At 34.3% G+C, this 23,434-nt stretch overlaps 2 protein-coding genes, 1 long non-coding RNA gene and 1 other non-coding gene across 4 annotated transcripts; 2 read left to right on the top strand and 2 right to left on the bottom strand.

Annotated features, from left to right (window-relative positions):
* The first annotated feature begins 5,835 nt into the window (after nt 1–5,835).
* On the top strand, nt 5,836–5,907 carry TRNAQ-UUG (transfer RNA glutamine (anticodon UUG)). The gene has a single exon. It is a non-coding gene; the product is annotated as a tRNA-Gln (tRNA).
* Nucleotides 5,908–10,108: 4,201 nt separating this feature from the next.
* LOC104893235 (chlorophyllide a oxygenase, chloroplastic) lies at nt 10,109–15,783 on the top strand. The gene is given in 10 exon segments (XM_010679340.4): nt 10,109–10,296; nt 11,586–11,819; nt 12,766–12,870; nt 13,016–13,244; nt 13,247–13,287; nt 13,388–13,535; nt 13,648–13,832; nt 13,918–14,030; nt 14,473–14,767; nt 15,172–15,783. Coding segments are annotated over 10 exon segments (1,593 nt in total). The 5' UTR covers nt 10,109–10,218; the 3' UTR covers nt 15,337–15,783.
* A 970-nt stretch (nt 15,784–16,753) lies between these two features.
* LOC130591209 (uncharacterized) lies at nt 16,754–17,146 on the bottom strand. The gene is made up of 2 exons (XR_008968950.1): nt 17,006–17,146; nt 16,754–16,926 (listed from the first exon to the last, which is right to left on the bottom strand). It is a non-coding gene; the product is annotated as an uncharacterized LOC130591209 (long non-coding RNA).
* Nucleotides 17,147–18,839: 1,693 nt separating this feature from the next.
* Nucleotides 18,840–22,756, bottom strand: LOC104893233 (BTB/POZ domain-containing protein At1g21780). The gene is made up of 4 exons (XM_010679338.4): nt 22,520–22,756; nt 22,265–22,410; nt 20,323–20,438; nt 18,840–19,743 (listed from the first exon to the last, which is right to left on the bottom strand). The coding sequence occupies exons 1-4, from the start codon at nt 22,690–22,692 to the stop codon at nt 19,138–19,140; spliced, it is 1,041 nt and encodes a 346-aa protein (XP_010677640.1). The 5' UTR covers nt 22,693–22,756; the 3' UTR covers nt 18,840–19,137.
* Between the last annotated feature and the right edge of the window lie 678 nt (nt 22,757–23,434).

The following is a 23,434-nucleotide window of genomic DNA, read 5'->3' as shown; positions in this document are numbered from 1 at the left end:
TGGAGTGGGAAGGGGTGGTGCAGTCTCAAAGAGCAATGTGGCGGAGTGGTGCAGTCTCAACGAGCAATGCGGTGGGGTGGTTATGGTTGAGAGGATAGTAGGCTGAGGAGAGAGAATGACAGAAGGAAGGGGAGGTGGGCGGATGAGAGGGGGATGGGGATTAAGGTTTTAGAGAGGAGAGATGGAAGAGAGAGAGAAAGGAAATGGGAGATCGGATCGGAGATGGGTTTGAGTCTTTAAGAGATTGATTGTTAGATTTTGATCCTTATCAAATCAAGAATTCTAATTCATGATCCATGATATTAATCTTTGGTCAATAGAAAAAGAGAATGACCTAACACATAGATTGATGACTTATCACATGACTGACAATCTTATATTTTATATAATCTTACTAATTCTTGTCTTGGTTTAATAACTTCTAACTTTAATAATTACACTAGGGGAAAAAACATAAAGGGCTGCGCAGGAAGGGCTGCGCTTTTCGTAAAAGCGCAGCCCTACTAGTGAAGGGCTGCGCTTTTTTAAAAAAGCGCAGCCCTACTAAGAAGAAGGGCTGCGCTTTTTAAAAAAGGCGCAGCCCTTCACTAGTAGGGCTGCGCTTTTTCAAAAAAGCGCAGCCCTTCTGTAGGTAAGAAGGGCTGCGCCTTTTTGAAAAGCGCAGCCCTTCTGCTTAGTAGGGCTGCGCTTTTTTAAAAAAGCGCAGCCCTTCTTGAAAAATTTTGAAATTTCGGAATCGCGCGCTTTGAAATATTGAGCGGGGATTCGTCAAATATATTATCCCTCATTCTCTCTCCTCTCTCACGTCCCTCATTATTCCTTTCCTCCTCACCCTCTCTTCTCTCTCATCTCTCCTCTCTCAAAAACTCCCATAAACATTTGTCTCAAAAACCCATTTTAACTAATTAAATATCAAATTAAAGTCAAAATTACAGAAAAATGAAGAAAAAAACAAACAAAAATTACATCAAAAAATTAAAAAGAAATTAACAGTAAAAAAAACGATTGATTATAAATATAGAAATTAACAATCGACTGTGAGCTTGACCCAATCCAGAATCGAAATTAGACAAAAATGAAACTAGATATCCAAAACTGTAGCTTGACTGCAGCTTCGACCTTCACCGAAGCTCTGAAAATTTGTAGCTGAACGACGGCGAAGAGGAAAGGGTGTTGGTGCGAAAACAAACCGACTTTAGGTTGAGACGAACAAGATGTCTGAGTCTTCGACGAAGATGGTGGTTGAGCCTTCGACGAGCGATGGAGTGGGAAGGGGTGGTGCAGTCTCAACGAGCAATGTGGGGGGTGGTGCAGTCTCAACGAGCAATGCGGTGGGGTGGTTGGGAGTATGGCGGGAGAGGAGTGGGTGGTTGAGAGGATAGTAGGCTGAGGAGAGAGAATGACAGAAGGAAGGGGAGGTGGGCGGATGAGAGGGGGATGGGGATTAAGGTTTTAGAGAGGAGAGATGGAAGAGAGAGAGAAAGGAAATGGGAGATCGGATCGGAGATGGGTTTGAGTCTTTAAGAGATTGATTGTTAGATTTTGATCCTTATCAAATCAAGAATTCTAATTCATGATCCATGATATTAATCTTTGGTCAATAGAAAAAGAGAATGACCTAACACATAGATTGATGACTTATCACATGACTGACAATCTTATATTTTATATAATCTTACTAATTCTTGTCTTGGTTTAATAACTTCTAACTTTAATAATTACACTAGGGGAAAAAACATAAAGGGCTGCGCAGGAAGGGCTGCGCTTTTCGTAAAAGCGCAGCCCTACTAGTGAAGGGTTGCGCTTTTTTTAAAAAGCGCAGCCCTACTAAGAAGAAGGGATGCGCTTTTTAAAAAAGGCGCAGCCCTTCACTAGTGGGGCTGCGCTTTTTCAAAAAAGCGCAGCCCTTCTGTAGGTAAGAAGGGCTGCGCCTTTTTGAAAAGCGCAGCCCTACTAAGTGAAGGGCTGCGCTTTTTTAAAAAGCGCAACCCTTCTGCTTAGTAGGGCTGCGCTTTTTTAAAAAAGCGCAGCCTTTCTTGAAAAATTTTGAAATTTCGGAATCGCGCGCTTTGAAATATTGAGCGGGGATTCGTCAAATATATTATCCCTCATTCTCTCTCCTCTCTCACGTCCCTCATTATTTCTTTCCTCCTCACCCTCTCTTCTCTCTCATCCTCTCTTCTCTCTCAAAAACTCCCATAAACATTTGTCTCAAAAACCCATTTTAAGTTTTTCCGATTTGCACTAAACATGACGACGGAGTCCGATTGCCTATTGTGATACCTTTTCGGAAGCGGAACGAGCCAACGAGTCAAACTCACAGCTACGTCGTGACGTTTAGGCTTTTTAAGCCATCCGAGTTCGTTTAAGCCTCCAAATACCCATTTTATGTTTTTCCGAAATTTTTTTTTCCTTTAAATTATGTATTTGGGTTTTGTTTTATGTATTTAAACATTATTAGGTTGTAGTTCTTGTATTTTTTCAGATCTATAATGTTCTTGTATACTTCTCTTTGTTTTGATTAATGTTCTTGTATACTTCTCTTTGTTTTGATTAATGTTCTTGCTTGTATACTTCTCTTTGTTTTGATTAATGTTCTTGTATACTTCTCTTTGTTTTGAATGTTATTCATGTATACTTCTCTTTGTTTATTTTGTTTAATGTTATTCTTGTATACTTCTCTTTGTTTATTTGATTAATGTTCTTGTATACTTATTGTATACTTCTCTTTGTATATTAGTTTTTGTTCCTTTTTTTCGTTTTCGTTTCATTCTTTTTATTGTTTTGGGTTTAGTATTTTCGTTTCGTTTCTCTTCTCTTCTGTTTAATTTCAGAAAATGTGAGATTATGAGTAAAAAACTGACAAAAAAAAATAAAAAATATTTTTTTTTTTTTTTTTTTGGTAGGAAGGGCTGCGCTAGTTAGGAAAAAGCGCAGCCCTTCTAGCCCAGAAGGGCTGCGCTTTTTCCTAACTAGCGCAGCCCTTCTGGGCTAGAAGGGCTGCGCTTTTTCCTAACTAGCGCAGCCCTTCTAGCTTAAGGGCTGCGCTTTTCTAGCGCAGCCCTACTTAAAAAGTGAAGGGCTGCTACTGAAAGGGCTGCTGTCAAAAAGCGCAGCCCTTCTTCATTTTTCCACTAGTGTTAGTCAATTATTTTATTAATTTGAAATTTTGTTTATTTTATTAATTTGAAATTTTGTTTATTTTATTGAATTTATTATGATTAGTGTTTAAGTATAACTAACATTTATTAATTAGCATAATATAACCATGATTATTATTATTATTATTTAATTAGAGTTATGAGAGTGTCTTAATTTTAATTAGACTCCTTATAGCGTTACTTATACAACTATCAGTCATTACTCAATTAAGTAATAGTATAATTATATTTAGTTCAGTAAACTTATATGCATGTAGTGTTACATTGACATAGATTATCGACTTACAATGATATATTTATTGATCTCGTCCAATAACAGCTTGTTTCAATCCAAATACATGTTTTTAGTTTCGAAATGCATTTCACATGAAGACTATTAGCTAAAATATTGTATTGTTCTTGAATTAGCTTATAATCTATATTGATACATTCATTAATTTTACCTAGTAACAACTTCTTTCGATTATCGTGGAACAAGCTAGTGAGTTACTTAGTTGTTATGATTCTAAGTAAGTAACTGACTAAATGCTAAGTTAACATATGGTTGCTAACACGTTACTAACTAGTAAGTACTTGTTAACTTATTGACTTATGTTTTTTATGTTTACTATCATTTATATAATTAAATTATTGTTATGTTTATTCTTATTATTGTACAACATTTAACTCTCGTTATAATCACATAGGCCTCATATGAACCGTTGTTGTAAATATATGATTGTCATTTGTTATAATATAATAACACATCAAGAGTCGTGGACTAATTTGTAATCAATATAGTATTAGAAAAATAGAATGGTTTTACAATTATATTTATACCAATGTACTACTAAAACGATTAAACATATCGATAAAATAGTTTGTTTTTATCATATATAGTCACAACATAGTACATATATATCCTATTATGTTTGTTATTGTTATTGTTATTATTAGCATGGTTGCTACTATTACTATTATTAGTATTTATATTGTTATTGTTAGTATTCCTGTTCTTATTTGTATTATTATTATTGTTAGCGTTGTTACTATTACTGTTATTATTTATATTATTATTATCATCACTTCATGTTTATTATTATTATTACTAGTCTCATTATTATCATCATAGCTATTTACAAACTTATATCAATCATAATGCTTATAATAATAAATCATTTATATAGAACTTAGAATTGATCGTCTACTCGTTATTATTGTCGCTGGTTATAATATATAATATTAGAACATATGAAGTCATTCTATTCCTTTACTCATTAGAGTGGTTTTACGCAATTGATTAGTCGAAATAATAGTTGACTAAGAAAATACACTAAACATCACAGTAAACAATATCGTGTTTTTTTTTTGTTATCATCCATATATCTATATCGGACATACATATATATGTATATATATGTAGATCTCAATGCTTTTAATAATATGATTTGTTTACAAAATCCATAAGAAAATCAAAATGTCTCGACAAGGAGTTAATCGAAGTTGAATTGACGTTCAAACCTGACCAATCACGACTTGCAACACTGATTGTCACAATTCTGACTTGGTTCGCCGTGGGTATACCCAAAACCTGTTTGAGAACCCGTTTTGACACCACTTAGGCTCAACAAATCTAGCCCACGATCCACCCACTAATTTCACGGTTCAAGTCTGACAAGACCGGGCTTTTCGTAGGCTCAACCCACACAACCTGAGAGGCGGGCTGGGGTAGATAATCCCGTACTGTTGGCCATCTCTAATCTCTGAGATGAACTGATGCCCCCTCATAATCTTCTATAAAAAATAACATTGATTTTTTCCTTTTTATTAGCAAGCAAACCTAATGATCGAGCAATGATGAACTATATGGCATCGAGGGGCAACATGATAATTGTAAGCGAGAAAGTATTTGTGTCTCATAGTGAGATGCCGAAATGACAACTCATACAAAAAGACAAAATTTTTTTGGCACCAAGGCTAAGTCAAAGAGGTACCAATACTTCCCCCGTTTCATTTTACTCGCGACATTTCTCAATTTACAGACTCCTAGACAATTTTTGGAGAAGAGAGAGGTAGAGAGTAAAAAGAAAAAGGACCCACGTGAGAGGGGAGAGATAGAGAAAGTTTATTGCCCAAAAAGGAAGTGTAACAAGTAATGTGAAACTTCCCACAATAAAAAGTGTAGTGAGTATTATGAAACGGATGAAATATATATTTTGGTACTAACTCTATTTTGGTACGTATCAACTTTTAGTTTGTTATCGAGGTTACATTTTGATACTCTGATCTTATTTTGGTACCACTTTAACTTAATTTTAATATCAAATTTTTTATTTTTTTGTATGAGATGTCATTTTAACGTCTCACATATTTCTAACACGCCCCATTGTAAGCTGGCTGTTAGAAGTTTAGAACTTATTAGAAAATAGAAATAACCATTGTGAATTTGTGAGTCTGTGACTCTGTGAGGCAATTTGTCCAATCCTACTTGCTTATAAAGACAGTTAAGCTGTTTTGAACGCCCTAATTACGGTCATACGCTGATACTTTTTTTGATTGCATTTCGTACAGACATGTGCTTCATTGATTCTGGAGATGATGATTACATATTTACACGTCGCCGATTCCGAACGAATCTCCATAGACCTACTTGTAAATTCATATAATATGTTTGCTGTGATTATAAATATAACAAGGTTCTATGGTGTAGTGGTTAGCACTCTGGACTTTGAATCCAGCGACCTGGGTTCGACTCCCGGTAGGACCTTGCTTTTTGCATTACTCCTAGTATTTTTCAAATCTCCAAAAGAGCATATATAATTATTCATAAACAAAGAAAATTAGATATTCAAATCTAAGTTTTTTTTACAGAACATTTAACCAACAAAATTTGTGTATAAACTTTCAATTTCTTCCTTTTTTTTAGATCCAACATTTTAATAGAAAATTTGATTGTCAACAATTAAGTTCGAACTCACTTCAAATTGAAAAATATTGACCTAAACTATTGATTATGTTTGAATTAGATTGAATTTTGAATTTTATCTGAATAACTTACACCCTAACAATATTTTTCCAGTCATGAATCCACATCCTCGTCAGATTTGAGGACATATTTTTACAGAAAATTAGATATTCAAATCTAAGTTTTTTTTACAGAACATTTAACCAACAAAATTTGTGTATAAACTTTCAATTTCTTCCTTTTTTTTAGATCCAACATTTTAATAGAAAATTTGATTGTCAACAATTAAGTTCGAACTCACTTCAAATTGAAAAATATTGACCTAAACTATTGATTATGTTTGAATTAGATTGAATTTTGAATTTTATCTGAATAACTTACACCCTAACAATATTTTTCCAGTCATGAATCCACATCCTCGTCAGATTTGAGGACATATTTTACACATTTGTGCCAGTTAAAATTCATGTTGAGTTATATATTAATCTAAACTATTGATTATGTTTGAATTTGATTGGATTTTGAATTTTATCTGAATAACTTACACTCTAAAAAATCCCGGGTTTTCAAGTGGGGATCCACATCCTCATCATATTTGGGGACATATTTTACACGTTTACACTACTTAATTAAGATTCCTTTTGAGTTATAAAATTAGTCATAAAGATATTTATATGTCCTATTACGACTAAGCAAGTAGAGTACCTTGTAAGATTTCAAATTTGCAACTAATAAAATCTCTTTATACTACTTTTATTACTCCCTCCGTTTCCTAAAGATCTTCCCTCTTTCCGTTTAAGGGTGTTTCCAAAAGATCTTCCCTCTTTTGCTTTATTCCTTATTTGGCAAAACAAATTTCCCTATTTACCCTCTCATGTCACTATCATATGGTCCACCATTACATTATTAATTCAATTTTACTCCCTTTCTCTCTCCTACTTTAACTCCTTTTTATTTGTTATTTCTCTTAACCCCTTTCTCTCTCCTACTTTACTCACACCATGCCCCACACAACTTGATTTTCCTTGGTATCTGTAGGAACAGTAAGTGGGAAGATCTTTAGGAAATGGAGGGAGTATTTCTTTATGAAAACTTTTATATGAAACACCTTTTATATGTTAGATTTTTCAGATCACAAACATACTTTGAAAAGTGTTAAGATGATATATTCAATGTCTCAAAAGTTAAGTTTTGCTACCATTTGATAGATTCCTTTAAGATTAGCTGGTTGCTTCCTTATATACCCTAAGGGTGAGTACAATCGGATACCCGGTAGATTTTCACAAACACGAACCCAGTGGGTATTAAAAATCCGAAATTGGAACTGGTCCAATCGGAACCTAAAATTTTGGTGTAACACCCCCAAATTTCTCTCTTTTGGAAAACTTATTTTAATATAAAACACTTGAGAAACTTGAGAGTATTACCGCCACGTGATAACGTTAAAGGCTTTAATACTAACTACTAACTGAACTTTAAACTAATGCAGCGGAAATAACTTAAATAACTTCTCTTTATTAGTTTAAACTTTATTGTACAACTATATAACAATGGAAATAAGAAAATAAAATAACAACTCCTTGACTAGTTATGACTCCTCACTAGCTCCCCCATATGAAGTATGCATCATATCAACCTGTAAATTCTGCTCACCAAAAGGGTCATCAAGGGACAAAGCCATAAAACAAAACAAAACAAAAGCGTGTCAGTAAAAATACTGAGTACATGTATATGCGGAAATTTAAATACTTTACTAAACATTCAAAATACTCATATAAACCTTCCTTGGATACTTGAAATAACTTGTATAAACTCCTTGGATACTTGTATAATATAAAGTATATAACTTTAATAAAAGTCCTTTTTCCTTGCCTAGGTACCTTTCCTAAAGTGTGCACACCCCCGTTTAGTATTCCTTACTGAGTCTATTACGAGGGGAACTACCTTGTCCACATGACTTATACAAAAAGTACATGGGTAAATAATATAATAGCTACCGTTCTTGCTAATAAATAACAAGCCGTGGCCTCTTTATAAATTGTGATCATAAAAGATCATATAACTACTAAAAATCCAAATTCTTACAATTGTTCACCTAATAAGGGTGCGTTCTCTTCAACTTATTGGCTCTGAGCTTATCTGAACTGAACTTATTGGAACTTATTAAACCTGATTGGACCTGATTCATCAACTTACTGGACTTGATTGGAACTTATTGGACCTGATTGGAACTTATTGACATTATTGAAACTTATTAGACCTTATAGGCCTTGATTGAAATATTAGACCTGATTGAAACTTATTAGACCTTATTGGACCTGATTGAAACTTATTTTACCTTATTAGACAAAAAAATTGACCATTAATAACATAAATATTACCCCTAATGTAAATACTACCCCTCAAATTTTATTACGAAGTAATAATTATTAAAATTCTTTCTTTTAAAAAGTAATTATTATTAATTACTCTTATGATAATTAATTTAATAAAAAAAATTTACCATTTATATATTTGCCTATACATAACTTTCACCACTAATATATCTAATAGTCTTGTTTTGATTTTATAAAGCACTAGTAGAAAATTAAAAGTTGATTAACATTTATTGCTAATAAGTTAAAATTGACACATATGAAAAATTCTCACTCCACTTTCATTTACTTGAAGGTAGTAGAATGTATTAACTACTTATTTAAAGACGAATTGCAAAATATTGTAATTATAATGATTATTATTATTAACCGTAATTATTTGACCATGATTATAATATTATTTAATAATAATATAATCAGCTAATAGTAATATGAATAATCAAATAATAGACAATAATACAAGTATAATACTATACATTGTGGTACTTTAATAAAAAATTCTAATAATAACATAATCAGCTAATAGTAATATGAATAATAAAATAAAGACAATAATACAATATTTAATAAAATAATAGACACTAATACAAGTATAATACTATATAATCATTATGGTACTTTAATTAAAATTATAATAATAACATAATCAGCTAATAGTGATATGAAATTATGAATAATAAAATAATGGACAACAATACAAATGTTTTTTGAACATTAACTATTTGGACCTTATTGGACCTTATTAGACCTGATTGGAACTTATTGGACCTTATTAGACCTGATTGGAACTTATTGGACCTTATTAGACCTGATTGGAACTTATGCACCTGATTGGAACTTATTACATTTGATTGAACTTATTAGACCTTATTAGACCTGATTGGAACTTATTGTCCTGATTGGACCTTATTGCAACTTATCTGAACTTATTAGACCTTGAACTTAATTTTTTAAATTGAGGAGAACGCACCCTTAGTTATATTGGCAAACTTGTGAAATGTGTTATGACTAGGTAGAATACTTTGCATTTAATAAACTAAATTCAGAGAAGAAACTTCGATTCATGCTTCTGCAAAAACGAGAATGAATTATGATAATACATATAAAAACAAAATTTAGATGAGAACAGGTCTCTACAAATATACGAGTAAAGATGATGAAAATGTAGATGAGCAAGAAGTGAATGAGGAAAGTAATGAAGAGATATACTCCCTCAGTTTTCTACAATTCCACTTGAGCCAACCCCAATTCTTACATATCACAATAATGTCCATAATTATAACATATGTGGATACTTTTCCTAAGTAGTTGCCAAATTGGACCATCAAATTATCATAGTATTGTCTTATTAATATTAATTAATTAATTATGCATGTAAGAAGAAGAGAAGATAAAGAATTATATCTAGAGAATCCAACTTCCTAGCTGGCCAAGATAAGTTAGATTTTTAAGCCCCATCATTTGCATTTGATAGTTACACACACAAACACTCACTTTCAATATTTTAAGTCATGTGGAGTAAACAATTCCACGTGTACAACATAAAATCCCACATGGCATTCAATGGAAGGCCTACTCAGATCGCGTCCAGCATCAACCTCTTATCCAACATAACTTCTTTCTCTCTCTTCTCTCAAAAATCCTCACTAATTTTCCTACCAAATTTTTTTTCTCACATTTTTTCCCCCTAAATATTTTTTGGGGGTATTTTTTTTATACAAGTAAAGAAATATACGCCATGAATGCTGTTGCTACTGCTTCTGCACTTTCTCTTCCTATTTTTCATAGTCGCCCTTTTAAATTTAATCCTAAAAAGGTATGTCATTTTATTGGGTTTGTTTCTAAGTTTGTATTAATAGTAGTTGTTTAGTTAGTAATTTTTTTTAGTGGAAGTTGATCATATTGATTTGTAACTTTCTGTGTTTTTCTCCTTGATTATGTAAATGACTTAAAAATATGATCTTTAACCTATTGAGTATTGATTTGGTGAATTTTTCTGGGTAAATGGTTAAGTTTTGGTTGATGATTTTATTTTTATTGAACTCAAGTATCTGGATATGTTGCCTTTTTAACACTTTAAGGTTACTTGTAAGATAGGAGTAATTTGAATGTTGTTATATGGGCGCCATAATTAGCGATTAGGTTGCACATAGACGACGAATACGGGTGCGGGGACGGAAAACGGCAAGATTTTGAAATTTTAGGAATGGGTACGCGATATCCATACATGATACGTATCGTATCTGGCATGGGTACAGGTACGAGTACGTGACTTAGAAGTAGTACCCGTGCTGCATAGATTAGAGAGAGGGCAAGATTGATTATACTCTTTAGCACGTATGAAAATGGGTAGACTAGTCTATTATTTTTTGTAATTAGGATGAGTTGAAGACGATTGATGCTGCTTGAATTTGGCAAAGGAGATTGGAATTGGAATATTGGATGGTAGTGTTTGAGATTAGAAGCTGGCTTCTTAAAAGTTAAATTTCTATATTTTTTTTGTCTTTCTAAGTATTAGGAGTCATATTGTATGTAATTGATTAGTGATTGTCTTAGGGTTTGATTTGACCATTGGGCATGGTGATTTTGGGATAGTAATTTAAGTATTAGAAGTTCAAGCCTGAAGCCACGTAGTTGGCAATGCTTTAGGGTGAATTTCCGCGAGAGAGGTCTTGTATCTCAATCTCTCCTGATTTTTCCACCTTACGAGTTGTAAGATATTCACATTTCGAGTCAAATAATTGATCTATCGAAGTTGGTGATACGCTATTAACAAGGAGTATGAGACACAGAGACATTAAATGGACACAAAATAGGATAAGGAGTTGTTGTGGTCCTATCTCCTATATGGCCTATATTCATTGCAATCGAAGGAAAAAGATGTTCCCAGTTCTTTAATAATGTTTTTCAACTTCTCTTTCATGGGTCTTTGGAGATTGTATCTCCTCTACTAATCTTAACTAAATAGTGGGTAAGATTGATATTCTGGAATGTGGACCTCGAAAAGGGATCCATTCTGGTTGTTTCGATTATTTACCATTATATGGGATACTCTGTAGTCGCTGAGTTTGTTCTATTTGCTAATGGCTGGGGAAACAAATCCAGGTAAAAGGCAGCATTGGAGTGTTTGCTGTTTTTCGGGAGGATGGAGAATCTGTAGACAAAAAGAGTACATGGGGGACACTCTTCAATGTGGAGGATCCAAGAACTAAAGCACCACTATATAAAGGAAAAATATTGGATGTGAATCAAGCGTTGGAAGTGGCAAGATTTGATATCCAATATTTGGATTGGCGAGCTCGGCAGGATGTCCTTGCAATAATGCTGCTACACGAAAAGGTCTGTAGTTATCTGTCATTATGTCCTGAATTCTAGTAGTATATGATAACTTTTAAAAGAAAGTTTCAATCTTCACCAAGATAGATTAGTTCTCCCCACCGGAACTGGCAAGAAGCAAAGTAGGAAAAGTAGAAAGGAGAAAGAAAAAGAATCTGAGAACAGGTCTGGTTATTGCTTGAGATGATATTCCGATAAAGATCATACTTATTTCAACCGTGGACATCATAGGCAATCTTTAACTTGACACGACTGACACAGGCATGATGCAAGCACAAAGTAACCGAGAGAAACACTAGACAAGCACAACTCCTTTTCATCCTTCTGCCATATTAAGTACTTATCCCAAATCTTATATATTTAATGTTTATTAAGAACAACCCGAAATTCACAAAGCCCAGACACAAATACAAACACGGCCAGTCTACCGAATTGCCAGTTGTAGACCATCATGGCTATTTACACATGCAATAATTAGAAGAAAGATTAATCAGTAACATATATTATATGTACGAGGAATATGAAAATCTCTTCTACACGTTAAGATTCTGTATAGTAAATCCTGCGTCTCTCAATAGACTTTCAATTATAATAGTCATGAAGATTATGTATGTCAGTATATGAGTACCTACATGGCTCTTGATTTTGAAGGTAGCAACTGATGGCTACTTGGTGATAATCAAGAGTTAGTAGAAAGTTATCTGAATAATTGGAGTTAATGATTTAGCCCAGTAGCATCAGAAGCTGAAAATTCCCACTCGGGTTTTGCAAATTCTGTTGCATGTTTGCATATGCCATTCATTTGCCTTTCTTTACTTCCCCAGAAGGCTAATACTTTCCACAATGAGGTCACTTTTGTAACATTTGAGTTGAAATATGAGTTCAGCTATGTTCTAAATTTTTTTGTTATAAGGCAGCATTTCTCACTTTTAAATACATTTATATTTAGGTTGTTGAGGTACTAAACCCTCTTGCTCGTGAGTACAAGTCCGTTGGCACATTGAGAAAAGAGCTAGCAGGGTTGCAAGATGAGCTTGAACAGGCTCATAAAAAGGTAAAACATCTTATAGTTTATGAGACTAGACTCTTGAGTCTGTTATCTCAATTTGCTTGATTTTCTAGAATCTAACTAACAACCGGTGACCAATATCTAAAAGTGATGAACAATGTATCCTTATACGTATCTGTGACAATAACAGGTTCATATTTCTGAAGCACGGGTGTCAGCAGCTTTAGGTAAACTAGCTTACATGGAGGAACTGGTTAATGATAGGTTGTTACAAGACAGAACCACGACTGAAATCAATCAACCACCTGCTTCGACAAGTACCTCCATACAGCCCCTGCAACCAACTAAGAGGAAGCCGTCTCGTAAAACCTTAGATGTATCAGGTCCTGTCAAATCTTATCATCCCAGCCTGAAGAATTTCACCCTGTTGCCTTTTCTGCAGACTTGAAGGATGGCACTATGGTATAACTATTGAGAGCTTAAATCATACATTTCTTCTCCTTCTATTCATGACTGTAAACATATACAGACTAAAGAGATACTTGGCTTTCTCCTTTTTCAGATCCCAATGGACTGCTTTGAAGAACCATGGGTCATTTTCCGGGGGAAAGATGGCAAACCTGGTTGTGTTAGGAACACCTGTGCACACAGAGCGTGCCCTCTTGATTTAGGATCTGTAAATGAGGGTCGCATTCAGTGTCCATATCATGGTAAGAATACTTACTAAAACTAAATTAACCTTTTGCAAAAGTATAGGCGACTTGAGGATGCTTAATTTTATATTATGCTAATGATTTGGTTGCAATCATGGATGTATTACAGGGTGGGAATACTCAACAGACGGAAAATGCGTGAAAATGCCATCTACCAAGTTACTGGATGTTAGGATAAAATCATTGCCTTGTTCTGAGCAGGAAGGAATGATTTGGATTTGGCCTGGCAATGACGCTCCTACTGCCTCCCTTCCTTCACTCTTACCTCCTCAAGGGTTTGTAATCCATGCAGAGGTATACTCTTCTTACACTAGCAGTTACAAACCTAAAACAAATTTTATCTGTACTATCTTTTAATCTGTTCTTTTGAAGCATGCAGATCGTGATGGAACTTCCAGTTGAACATGGACTACTTCTGGATAATCTTCTGGACCTTGCACATGCTCCCTTCACGCATACTTCCACATTTGCCAAAGGATGGAGTGTTCCAAGGTTTGCATTTCATCATTCGTCTTGAGCTGTGAAGACAGAAGTAAATGAAAAATATAACTATCACATTCATGGTTATTCCAGCATGTGATTTTCTAAAACCTTACATGCTATTGGGATCAGTTTTTTGACATCCCAAAAGTGTACATGCTATTGGAATCAGCATTTTACATCCCAAAAGTGTATGGACACTTCAATTCCGGCCAAAGATATGGAAACTAATAATTTGCTATTCGTACTCAAGAAACAATGTCATGTACTCGTGTCATAACTTTGAACGCTCTTAACTGAATTCCCATACCTTCACAATATGCGAGTCACAGATCATTATTGTCCATGTCAATGAATTATTAGTCAAAGTTAGTCATGGATCGTGCCTCCAAAAACGTGAAAGTAATTGGACATACCACCGATCTTAATTATTGGTGTTGTCATTTTTTTGCAGCTTGGTGAAATTCTTGACGCCATCATCTGGACTTCAAGGCTACTGGGACCCTTATCCCATAGATATGGAGTTTAGACCACCTTGTATGGTGCTTTCTACAATTGGTATATCTAAGCCAGGAAAACTGGAAGGACAAAGTACCAAGCAATGTGCAACGCATCTTCATCAGCTTCACGTGTGTTTACCTTCATCAAAACAGAAAACAAGATTGCTTTATAGAATGTCACTAGATTTCGCTCCAATATTGAAGCATGTTCCCTTCATGCAACATCTATGGAGGCACTTTGCAGAGAAGGTACACTCTTTTACTTATCATCTTTTTCAATACTTCTAATTTAGTATATCTGCGAGTTTTCAGCTTGAAATTCTTCTGAAGTCTGAAAAACTAATAACCTGCGTTTACAAACCTTCTTTTGTAGTTTTCAGTTTTTGGTTTCTCTATTTCACATACAAGGGCCAGTGACTTTAAAGAACTATCCCAATTGTGTAGACATAAAAAGTGGCCCTCCTGTTTTTGTGAAGATTAACTCCATTGGACTAAAAGAAAAATTAGCTAAACATGAGATAAAAGACTTGGTGGACCTGGATAAATTACCCTTACTAGAGTCATGAGACCAAAAATTAGCAAACTAAATTTAGTCAAAATAGCCACTCTTTTATGCCAAAGCCTTGTTTCTTACGACACTACGACTGATGCAGGTATTGAACGAAGATTTAAGACTTGTGCTCGGACAACAAGAACGCATGATCAATGGAGCCAACATCTGGAACTGGCCTGTACCCTATGACAAACTCGGTGTCAGATATAGGCAATGGAGAGAAGCAGTCGACCGAGGAGAAAAACGTCTCCCCTTCACCGATTGAAGTACTCGGGAGGATACTCCAACGTAACATACTGACGGCTCGACTTTACTCTTCCATTAAAAAACAAAACACTGGCCTCCCCTTTCCAGTGCTCGGAAAAATGATCGATTGACTATCGTAAAGCGTGGGTTGAGGATTTGAGGTTTTTCAACCTCGGAAAAGTGGAAATTGTCAACAATGTGAGGCAAAGTCTATAGCATGTTTGTTTATTCTGCGAGATGTACAGTTTCAGTGCTAAATTCAATAATTCATTTTCTTTCCCCCCTCTTCACCGCCCTTTCGGCTACCCTAATTTGGAAGCCAATTATATGTCCGAGTGACTGTAATTTTGCACTCTTTAGGATAGATGAATGTATGTATATTAACCCCCTCTTTTTTTTCTCTTTGAAATGTAATTTTTGTGAAGAAATTTCAGGATGAACATGATGGACCAATATTATACATCAATCTTGAATGCCAACAGTGATAAACCCGAATTGCCAACTTCTAACTAGCAACTTAATATGATACACTCCCAAATACTTGGTCATGATATAGTATTTTGATCTTAAAAAATCATTAGCACTCCTAGGATAGAAATGATTTATGATTATATCTGCCAAAACGAATTCGGATGAGCTACGTTCGTTGAAACAAAACTAATACAGATAAAGTTAACTAATATTTATAGACTAACTTATAAAATTGATATGATTCGTTTGTTACTCGTTAATAAGATTAATTCTAAGTATAATTTTATTAAGGAAACATCCTCAAAATCTTCATGGAGAAATATTTTATTTCCCCATGGATAAACAATCTCATCCATAAACTTATGTTTTTGTCTTCAAGTGAAAGCAATTTTCATTACCACTTAGGACCTGTTCTCTTCGGCATAAAACAGCTAAACTGAACTGAACTGAATTGAATTGAATTGAACTGAACTGATTTGAACTGAACTGAACTGAACTGAATTGAACTGAAATGAATAGTGATATGTGAGAGTAAAAGTATTGTCAAGAGCTGAACTGAACTGAACTGGTCTGAACTGAACTGAACTGATCTGAACTGAATTAAACTAAACTGAACTGAAAATAAACTGGGGAAAACAGGCCCTTATTACCACCTACAAGGTGGTATTAATGAGAATGAAAATTCAAAAAATCCATTACCACCATTTATAACCAACTACCAAACGAATCAATAAAATAATAATTACATAGAGTAGCAATAAACTAGTTAATTACATGAGCTTCAAAGATGCTCTCGTTTTTCCGAATAAGGTAGTTCAGTAACATATCGCTTCTTTCAGAACCCGTCCCGTTGGTACGGCCCGAAACCGATAGTGGTCATGATCCAAGTGTTTGACTAGATTAAAATTTAAAAATATCCAAAGTACAAGTACATGTAACTATGCAATTATATATAGAAGTATAAAAAACACAAACAAGAACCCTAAAATCCCATTAAAAAAAGCTAAAGTTTATTACAAAGAAACACCACAAAAGGGGCAAAAGCGGTAATCAGCATCAACAAGGCGAGCACAAGAGTGGCAACGCAGAACATCATTATGAGAAGGCAAAGATGACGACGTCGTTTTGGAGAGAGATTCTGGAAAAAACAGATTGCAAGTATTACAATGAAGAAGAGGCTTTTTACCAGGCCATTTCCAAACAGGAACAAAGAATACCTTCAAAACGTTGTCGTATTTGACTAGATCAGCTTTCGAATTACAGTTGATGCACCGGCTAACTCCGGTTTTAAGGACTTGACCAACCTTCTGATCTACTCCTCCCACAAAGAAGAAAAACATTTTTCTACTTTGTTTTCTGTTGGTAACTTGTAAGTAATAATTAGGATGTATTTAGATTTTAGAGAGTGTGTGATTTTTGGGTGTTGAGAAGGCAGATTTATTTTGGATGGATGTCCGTTTTAGAACTTGTGGGAACGTTCTACGAGTCGGTGCAATACGCCAGATAGTGTCAAAAGTCAGAACGGATCATCTACAAAATGGAAGAAGTATGTGAAAGGTCAAAAGTCAGACCAACTTTAATCATCCCGTCTAGAAAAATGTTGCAGTGTTTTTAACAAACTTTAACATTTGTTAAAATATTTGAGTATTGCCTTATTGCTACACTTTTTAAACCATACAGATAAATAAAATTATATCATTATATTATGCTTGCCTTGAGACGAGTTATAATTCTTAGGTCTTGTTTGGTTGGCAAAATAAATTATGGGAAGTGTAAATTTTTAAGAAGTAGAAATATATGAAGTTTTTTGGTTGGCAAAATCATGGGAATTTGCACTTCTTAGGAAGTTATATTTCCTCCAAAATGGAGAAAGTTTCTTACCCAGGTCCCCTTAGGTAAGTAGAGTTTCCCATAGGAAGTTCTACTTACCATTATCAACCAAACATAATTTTACACTTTTTAGGAATTTCAAATACATGGAAAAAATAACTTCCTAGGAAGTATGATTTCCCATATACAACCAAATAAGGCCTTAGAGTAAACCCGTTGGATGATTTATAACTTAGATCATAAGGAGAGAGCAAGAAAATTATAATAAAGAACTAGAAGAGAGAAAAAAAAAAGGAGAGAGAATGATGATTATATCATTCCAATGATCTGATCATAGTTGGATCATAGACAAAACTGATAAAAGAGAATAATGATAGGCTCCATGCATAATGAATTGGCAACAATCTAATGGCATCAAGAAAAGCAATCAAATGGTTGAAAAGACCAAAATTGTAAATCATCTACTGAGATTAAAAAAACCACAAAAACTAATGATAAATCATAAGTGAAATGAGGTGAAAGAAAGAGGAAATATTAAAGTAATCGATGATCCAAATTTTCGGATCAATCATCCCCTAAAAAAATCAACATCCTTACTTTAACTAGATGGTAAAAAAATAAATAAGCTCAATTAGTATAATTTTTAAATTAATTAAATTTATATTTTTTTTTTGAAAGGACAAATTTATATATTTTCTGGATTATTTTAATGACTTATAAGTTTAAATTTTGGCAAACTTATTTCTATTTTCAAAAAAAAAAAAAAATTGTTGGAATCCTCATTATTTTAGGACAGAAGAAGTTGGATTATCATTTGAATATGCTTACTCCTCATCCCTAATTCAGATGGAACAGAAAAAACAGGGGATCCATAGTATGCACATTCACATTGACTAAATTAGTTCATATAAAAACGTCATATACCTTACATTTTACAAAATGTATTCTTCCCTCGAAACTTGATGCAGAATTAGTCAAGTACCATGAAACTATAACAAAATGAGCTACCCAAGCTAAGCAACAACTGAGTTGTAAAAAACAAAAGAGACTACATTACTCTCCTCGACAACATGGTTAGCCTTGATAATCTATTTGCACCAAAAATAAGGAAAATTTTCGAGACCGATGCTTGGACAAGTATCGGTTTTTTATACGAGTACCTAAATCTGAGTAGCAGAACACAATTCTTTATATGAATTCCTGATTTCCTTCACAAGCATATTATAACAGAAAACTTCATTTGAAGTCTATCATCATCAGATTCATTACACAATAATTGTGGTTACCTGCATCTAGCGGTGTGCTCCATAAAATCAATACATACATCTTAATTCTTAACACAACAAATCTTACCAAGTTACCATGTACTATTACAGTACAAATATGATATACATTCCCAACCCCACCCACGTAAGAAGAAAAGGTGAACACAGGGAAGGAAGAATTCGAAAGGTTAAGGCGCAAAAGAGAGAAGCTTAGCGATTATTTACATGTTACCAATGACACGCTTCATGGCTATTTAAGCTGGTTTCCATACTGTAAGAACCTCATGAAACATCTCTGCCAGTAAATCCCTATCAGTAGTTTGAAAAAAGTTGCTTATATCATCCTTGATGTCATATATCTTTCCAAATTCAAACAAGTACTTTAAGCACCCTTTCTTTAGTGTATCAAGTTGGTAAAGCCATGCCTCCTGCAGCCTCTCTAGAACATTCCCCGAGTTGATGTCCTCCAAGAGGCTTTCTTCACAAGCATCTTTAAGATCTGTCATGTCATATTTGTTTGCAGCTGCCAGAAGAGCAAGCCTGTGTTTCCAGAAATCCTCGGGTTTTATGGTTCCATACACGTAGGTGAGAAGGGCCATGCAAGATTCCAATGACATGTCGTCTATCTCGATGGTGGAAGATTCTTTTTCTCTTAGATCATGGAGGAACATACTTTGGAACACGGGAGAGCTTGCTGAAAGGATTGCTTTGTGGGCCCTCAGGGTTCCATCGGCTGTGTTGATGGTAACATCAGTATGGATGCTCTCGTAAAGCATGCGAGACATTGTTCGGAGGGCACCTTGAGTGGTCAAAGATTGCATGGTTTCTTGTGCTGGCCATATAGAATTCGGTTGTCCTCCCTATGAAATTAAAGAGGTTGGGTAAAAAAACAAAACAAAAGTTACTTTGTAGGATTCAGTTTAACTTGAAAGAGTCTTTACTCGATTGATGCCTAGCAATTATTCACTACCCTGGAGGTCTGAACAATTGTTGGAGCAGTAGTAGGGTTAATTTCTATGGATAAAATGATAGACTTAACTAGGCGATAGACCACACTGACTTGACATATCAAGCTTCTCATAAGGTATCTTCAAACATGGCATTTGTAATTATACATTCCTAGACAAGATACAATAAAGAAAATCATAACGCCTACAAGTCCTTCAATATGGTTAGCCTCAAAGGTTAGGACATTGAAATGGAAATTAGCTCTAGAAAATGGACTTCAATTGACTAATTTCATTTATAACCATAGAGTTTCATTTAGTGTGGTAGGCACTTGAAGCTTTTGGAAACATCACAAAAATATAATGACAATTTTATCCAATGCATCGATTGAAAGAAGGCCAGATGAAAGCTTAATATTCAAATGAATGGTTCAGATAGCAGGCAAACACATAGTGAAACTGTTGATAGATGAAGATAATTCTGGGACTCACACTCGCTGGACAGATCTTCAAGTCCAGAAATTCCACATCAATGACAAAGCGGCCATAAAACGTGGTGTCCACAGGCCAGACAAAGTCATCACTGTTACGCAGCAGTCGCTCATGAACTGCAGAAAGGCAATAAAAGATGTTAGAAACATTTATTTCTATCGAGTAAGGGAAGGCAAGCACACTAGTTTCCACATTCTCATGTTTCAATCAGTTAAGGACTTGGATGTCAGCGCAGCTCCCCCCCAACCTCCCTCTTGCCCTCCTTGAATGTGAGATTTGAGGATGTCCTGCTTTATAAGTATTGGCCATCCAATATCATGAATAACTAATTAAGCATATTTGCCAATAAATCTCGAGAAAGTAACCACGAGATTCTCTTTCAGATATTGATTTTAATCAAGATGGGTAATTGCTATTCATCCGAGTCATGAGCTGAGAAGTGAGAACTGATGGCTAGTGGGCATATAACAAAGACCACAAGTTCAGATGTAATTGGAATAGCATTGGTACTGTAATACTCCCTCTAGTCCAAAATATTTGTCACTTTGACCACTTCTAACATACTTCTATTAACGTATTAGTCAAAAGCGATTGAAATAGCATAGGTATTGTAAACTTTTAATATTGCATTGATATTAGCAGATAGCTTAGTCTTATAATAAAGAGGCATCTAATGTTAATTTGATAATGTAGAGTGACAAAACTTTTGAATGAAAATAAATTAATTTAACAATATACATTTTGGACATAAGGGAGTACATTTTTTGAACTCATAGCTCAAGATCGATGATATCTTGGTCACTTCCCTAAATCTTAAGATTACATGCCCCCACATGAATATTATAACTGAAAGGAGATCCAGATAAAGTACCATTGCTTATACAACTAGCAACCTCTAAGACTCTAATTACACATTACCATAAATACAAAGTGAATAGAATGCTAGAAAAATCACACCAACGAACTAGAAATCCGAAAAATATGTAGATACTATTCTCTTCTAACCCTTCCTTCCTTGTTGAATTATCTTCCTTTAAGTAACCTCATACGTTATATAAGCCTTCAAAGGTAATTCAGCATAAACTAGGAGACTTTAGAGTTAACAATACATTCAAGCACTAAGTAGCAAAGAAGATTAACAATGATGGAGTAGTGAAGTAATGACGCACATCCCTCATTCATTGCTTCCATAATACATGTCGAAAATAGAATTGAGCACAAAGTACACAAAACAGACTGTCTTTGAAATTATTTTGATATCTTGGATGGTGCTTAGCCTAGAGAGTAAGATATGATAAACCTAAGAACAAAACTTTACTACAAAGGGAAATTAGACAACTAAAAATGAAACATCCAAAACAGTAGTAATTCAGATAACTATGTAGGATCAAACAACTTCATATCAAGCTATGTTACACCGACTCTTCTAATTTCCTCATGCGCCCATGTTGGACCCATACAATTCGCTTCAAACCAAAATCTTGACGGTTTGCTATGAAATAGCCGAGTCCGACACCCTGGACACCATATCGAAGTGGGCAAGTGTAGCCAAGGCTGAGTAACATAGCCATCAAGTACTCAAGTAGTATGCTTTTGTGCAAGATCAGTATCTACAAACCTTAGAGTAATAGCAACTAACCTCTGGATTCTAAAGCATACTAATAGTCTAACTCCCAACAAAATATGACAAAAAGAAAAATTAATCACAGAAATTTAACTAGAGCTTAACTTCCAAGAACAGACATAAGCCCACCAACTATAAGATGCTCATTTCAACCACAGTAACAATAATAGAGTATTAAAAATAAATAAATAAATAAACCCTTCAATCATTGATCATAATAATAATAAAAAAAAAGCAGTTAAATTTCACAACAAATAGAAACAACCCACTTCATGAACTAAAAAAGGAAATTGAAAATAGAGAAAGATAGAATTTTACTGGGAGAAATATAGGGTCTGCGACTAAGACCAAGATTAGATACTCTAAGAATAAACCGAGCAATTGGGGGATGATCCTTCGACACTCTAGATGGTTCTGGAAACAATCTTACATACAAATATCGATTTTTTTCAATTGCCAAATGCCTGAAAAATATTGCAACAATCAAATATATTAACCAAGAAAGTTTGCAACTTTTTCTGGGTGAAAGAAAGTAAAGATAAAAGAGCAAAGAAGAAACAAAAAAAAACTAACCAATTCCAAAGACCAAGTTTAAAAGAATCAGATTTTTTGTAAGAACAAGGACCAAAATTGTCGATCCTCCATTGAGCTAATCTTGAGATGGTTTCTACTTTTGTATCCACCATTTTTTGTCTTTCTGACTGTGGTTGTTGCTGAGGAGAGAGACCCAGAACACTTTCATACATCTTTTGCCCGTTTTTTATATGTTTTTAAATTTTTCATCTAAAGTTGGTTTTTTTTTTTTCAGTTTTTGGTGGAGCCGTGGAGGGGGATATATTATTATCCAGTGAGAGCAAGACACAACTTTGTTGTTTTTTATTGGGTCAAAAAGTTTAATCATGTTTAGTTTGTCTTAATTATTAGTAATTAACTTGAATCTTAAAGATTTTTTTGCTGATATTTAATGGCTACATTCATTGACTTGTAATCCATATTCATATACTTTTATAAGTGATCGGAAAATAAAGAAATAGTTAATATCTTCAGGAAAATTAAGTATTTACAAAACGTCTCAATTCATCCTATTTCATCAGATCTGGGATGTGATATGGCTAATCTTGTTATTGTAGAGTTATCATTTGGAAATCAAGGTAATTAGAACATAGAATTGTAGATTTGGATAAATTTTATGGTTTGATTTGTAGGAACGTAAACTGGTAACAACTTAAACAAACTTATCTGACAACCGTGTGGCGTGAAATTATCACTGTCATAAAGTTAAATTTACCGCGCAACAACACATGGGCTCACATCAATTAACCTCCAGGGATACACATCTTCTACTTTTTCAGTGTTGCAGAAAAGCATATTGAGAATGTTCTTGAATATTGCCCATAAAAAGGGAAATGGGAAAGAAGAAGGAGATGTATTTTGTGTTTTTTCTGTGTCCTCAAGGAATACTAGAACACTGGTATTTATAGGGGAAAT

The sequence above is a fragment of the Beta vulgaris genome, chromosome 1 (genome assembly GCF_026745355.1).
Source record: "Beta vulgaris subsp. vulgaris cultivar EL10 chromosome 1, EL10.2, whole genome shotgun sequence".
Taxonomy (NCBI): domain Eukaryota; kingdom Viridiplantae; phylum Streptophyta; class Magnoliopsida; order Caryophyllales; family Amaranthaceae; genus Beta; species Beta vulgaris.
The sequence above is the reverse complement of the archived record's forward strand: the minus strand, read 5'-3'. Positions and strand labels throughout refer to the sequence as shown.

Excerpts from the sequence above, each read along its gene's own strand:
- LOC104893233 (XM_010679338.4), bottom strand. The coding sequence starts at position 22,692 with ATGTATGAAAGTGTTCTGGGTCTCTCTCCTCAGCAACAACCACAGTCA. Across the intron at positions 22,411-22,519 it reads AAACTTGGTCTTTGGAATTG|GCATTTGGCAATTGAAAAAA; the intron begins GTTAGTTTTTTT and ends AATATTTTTCAG. Across the intron at positions 19,744-20,322 it reads TGAAGATCTGTCCAGCGAGT|GGAGGACAACCGAATTCTAT; the intron begins GTGAGTCCCAGA and ends TTAATTTCATAG.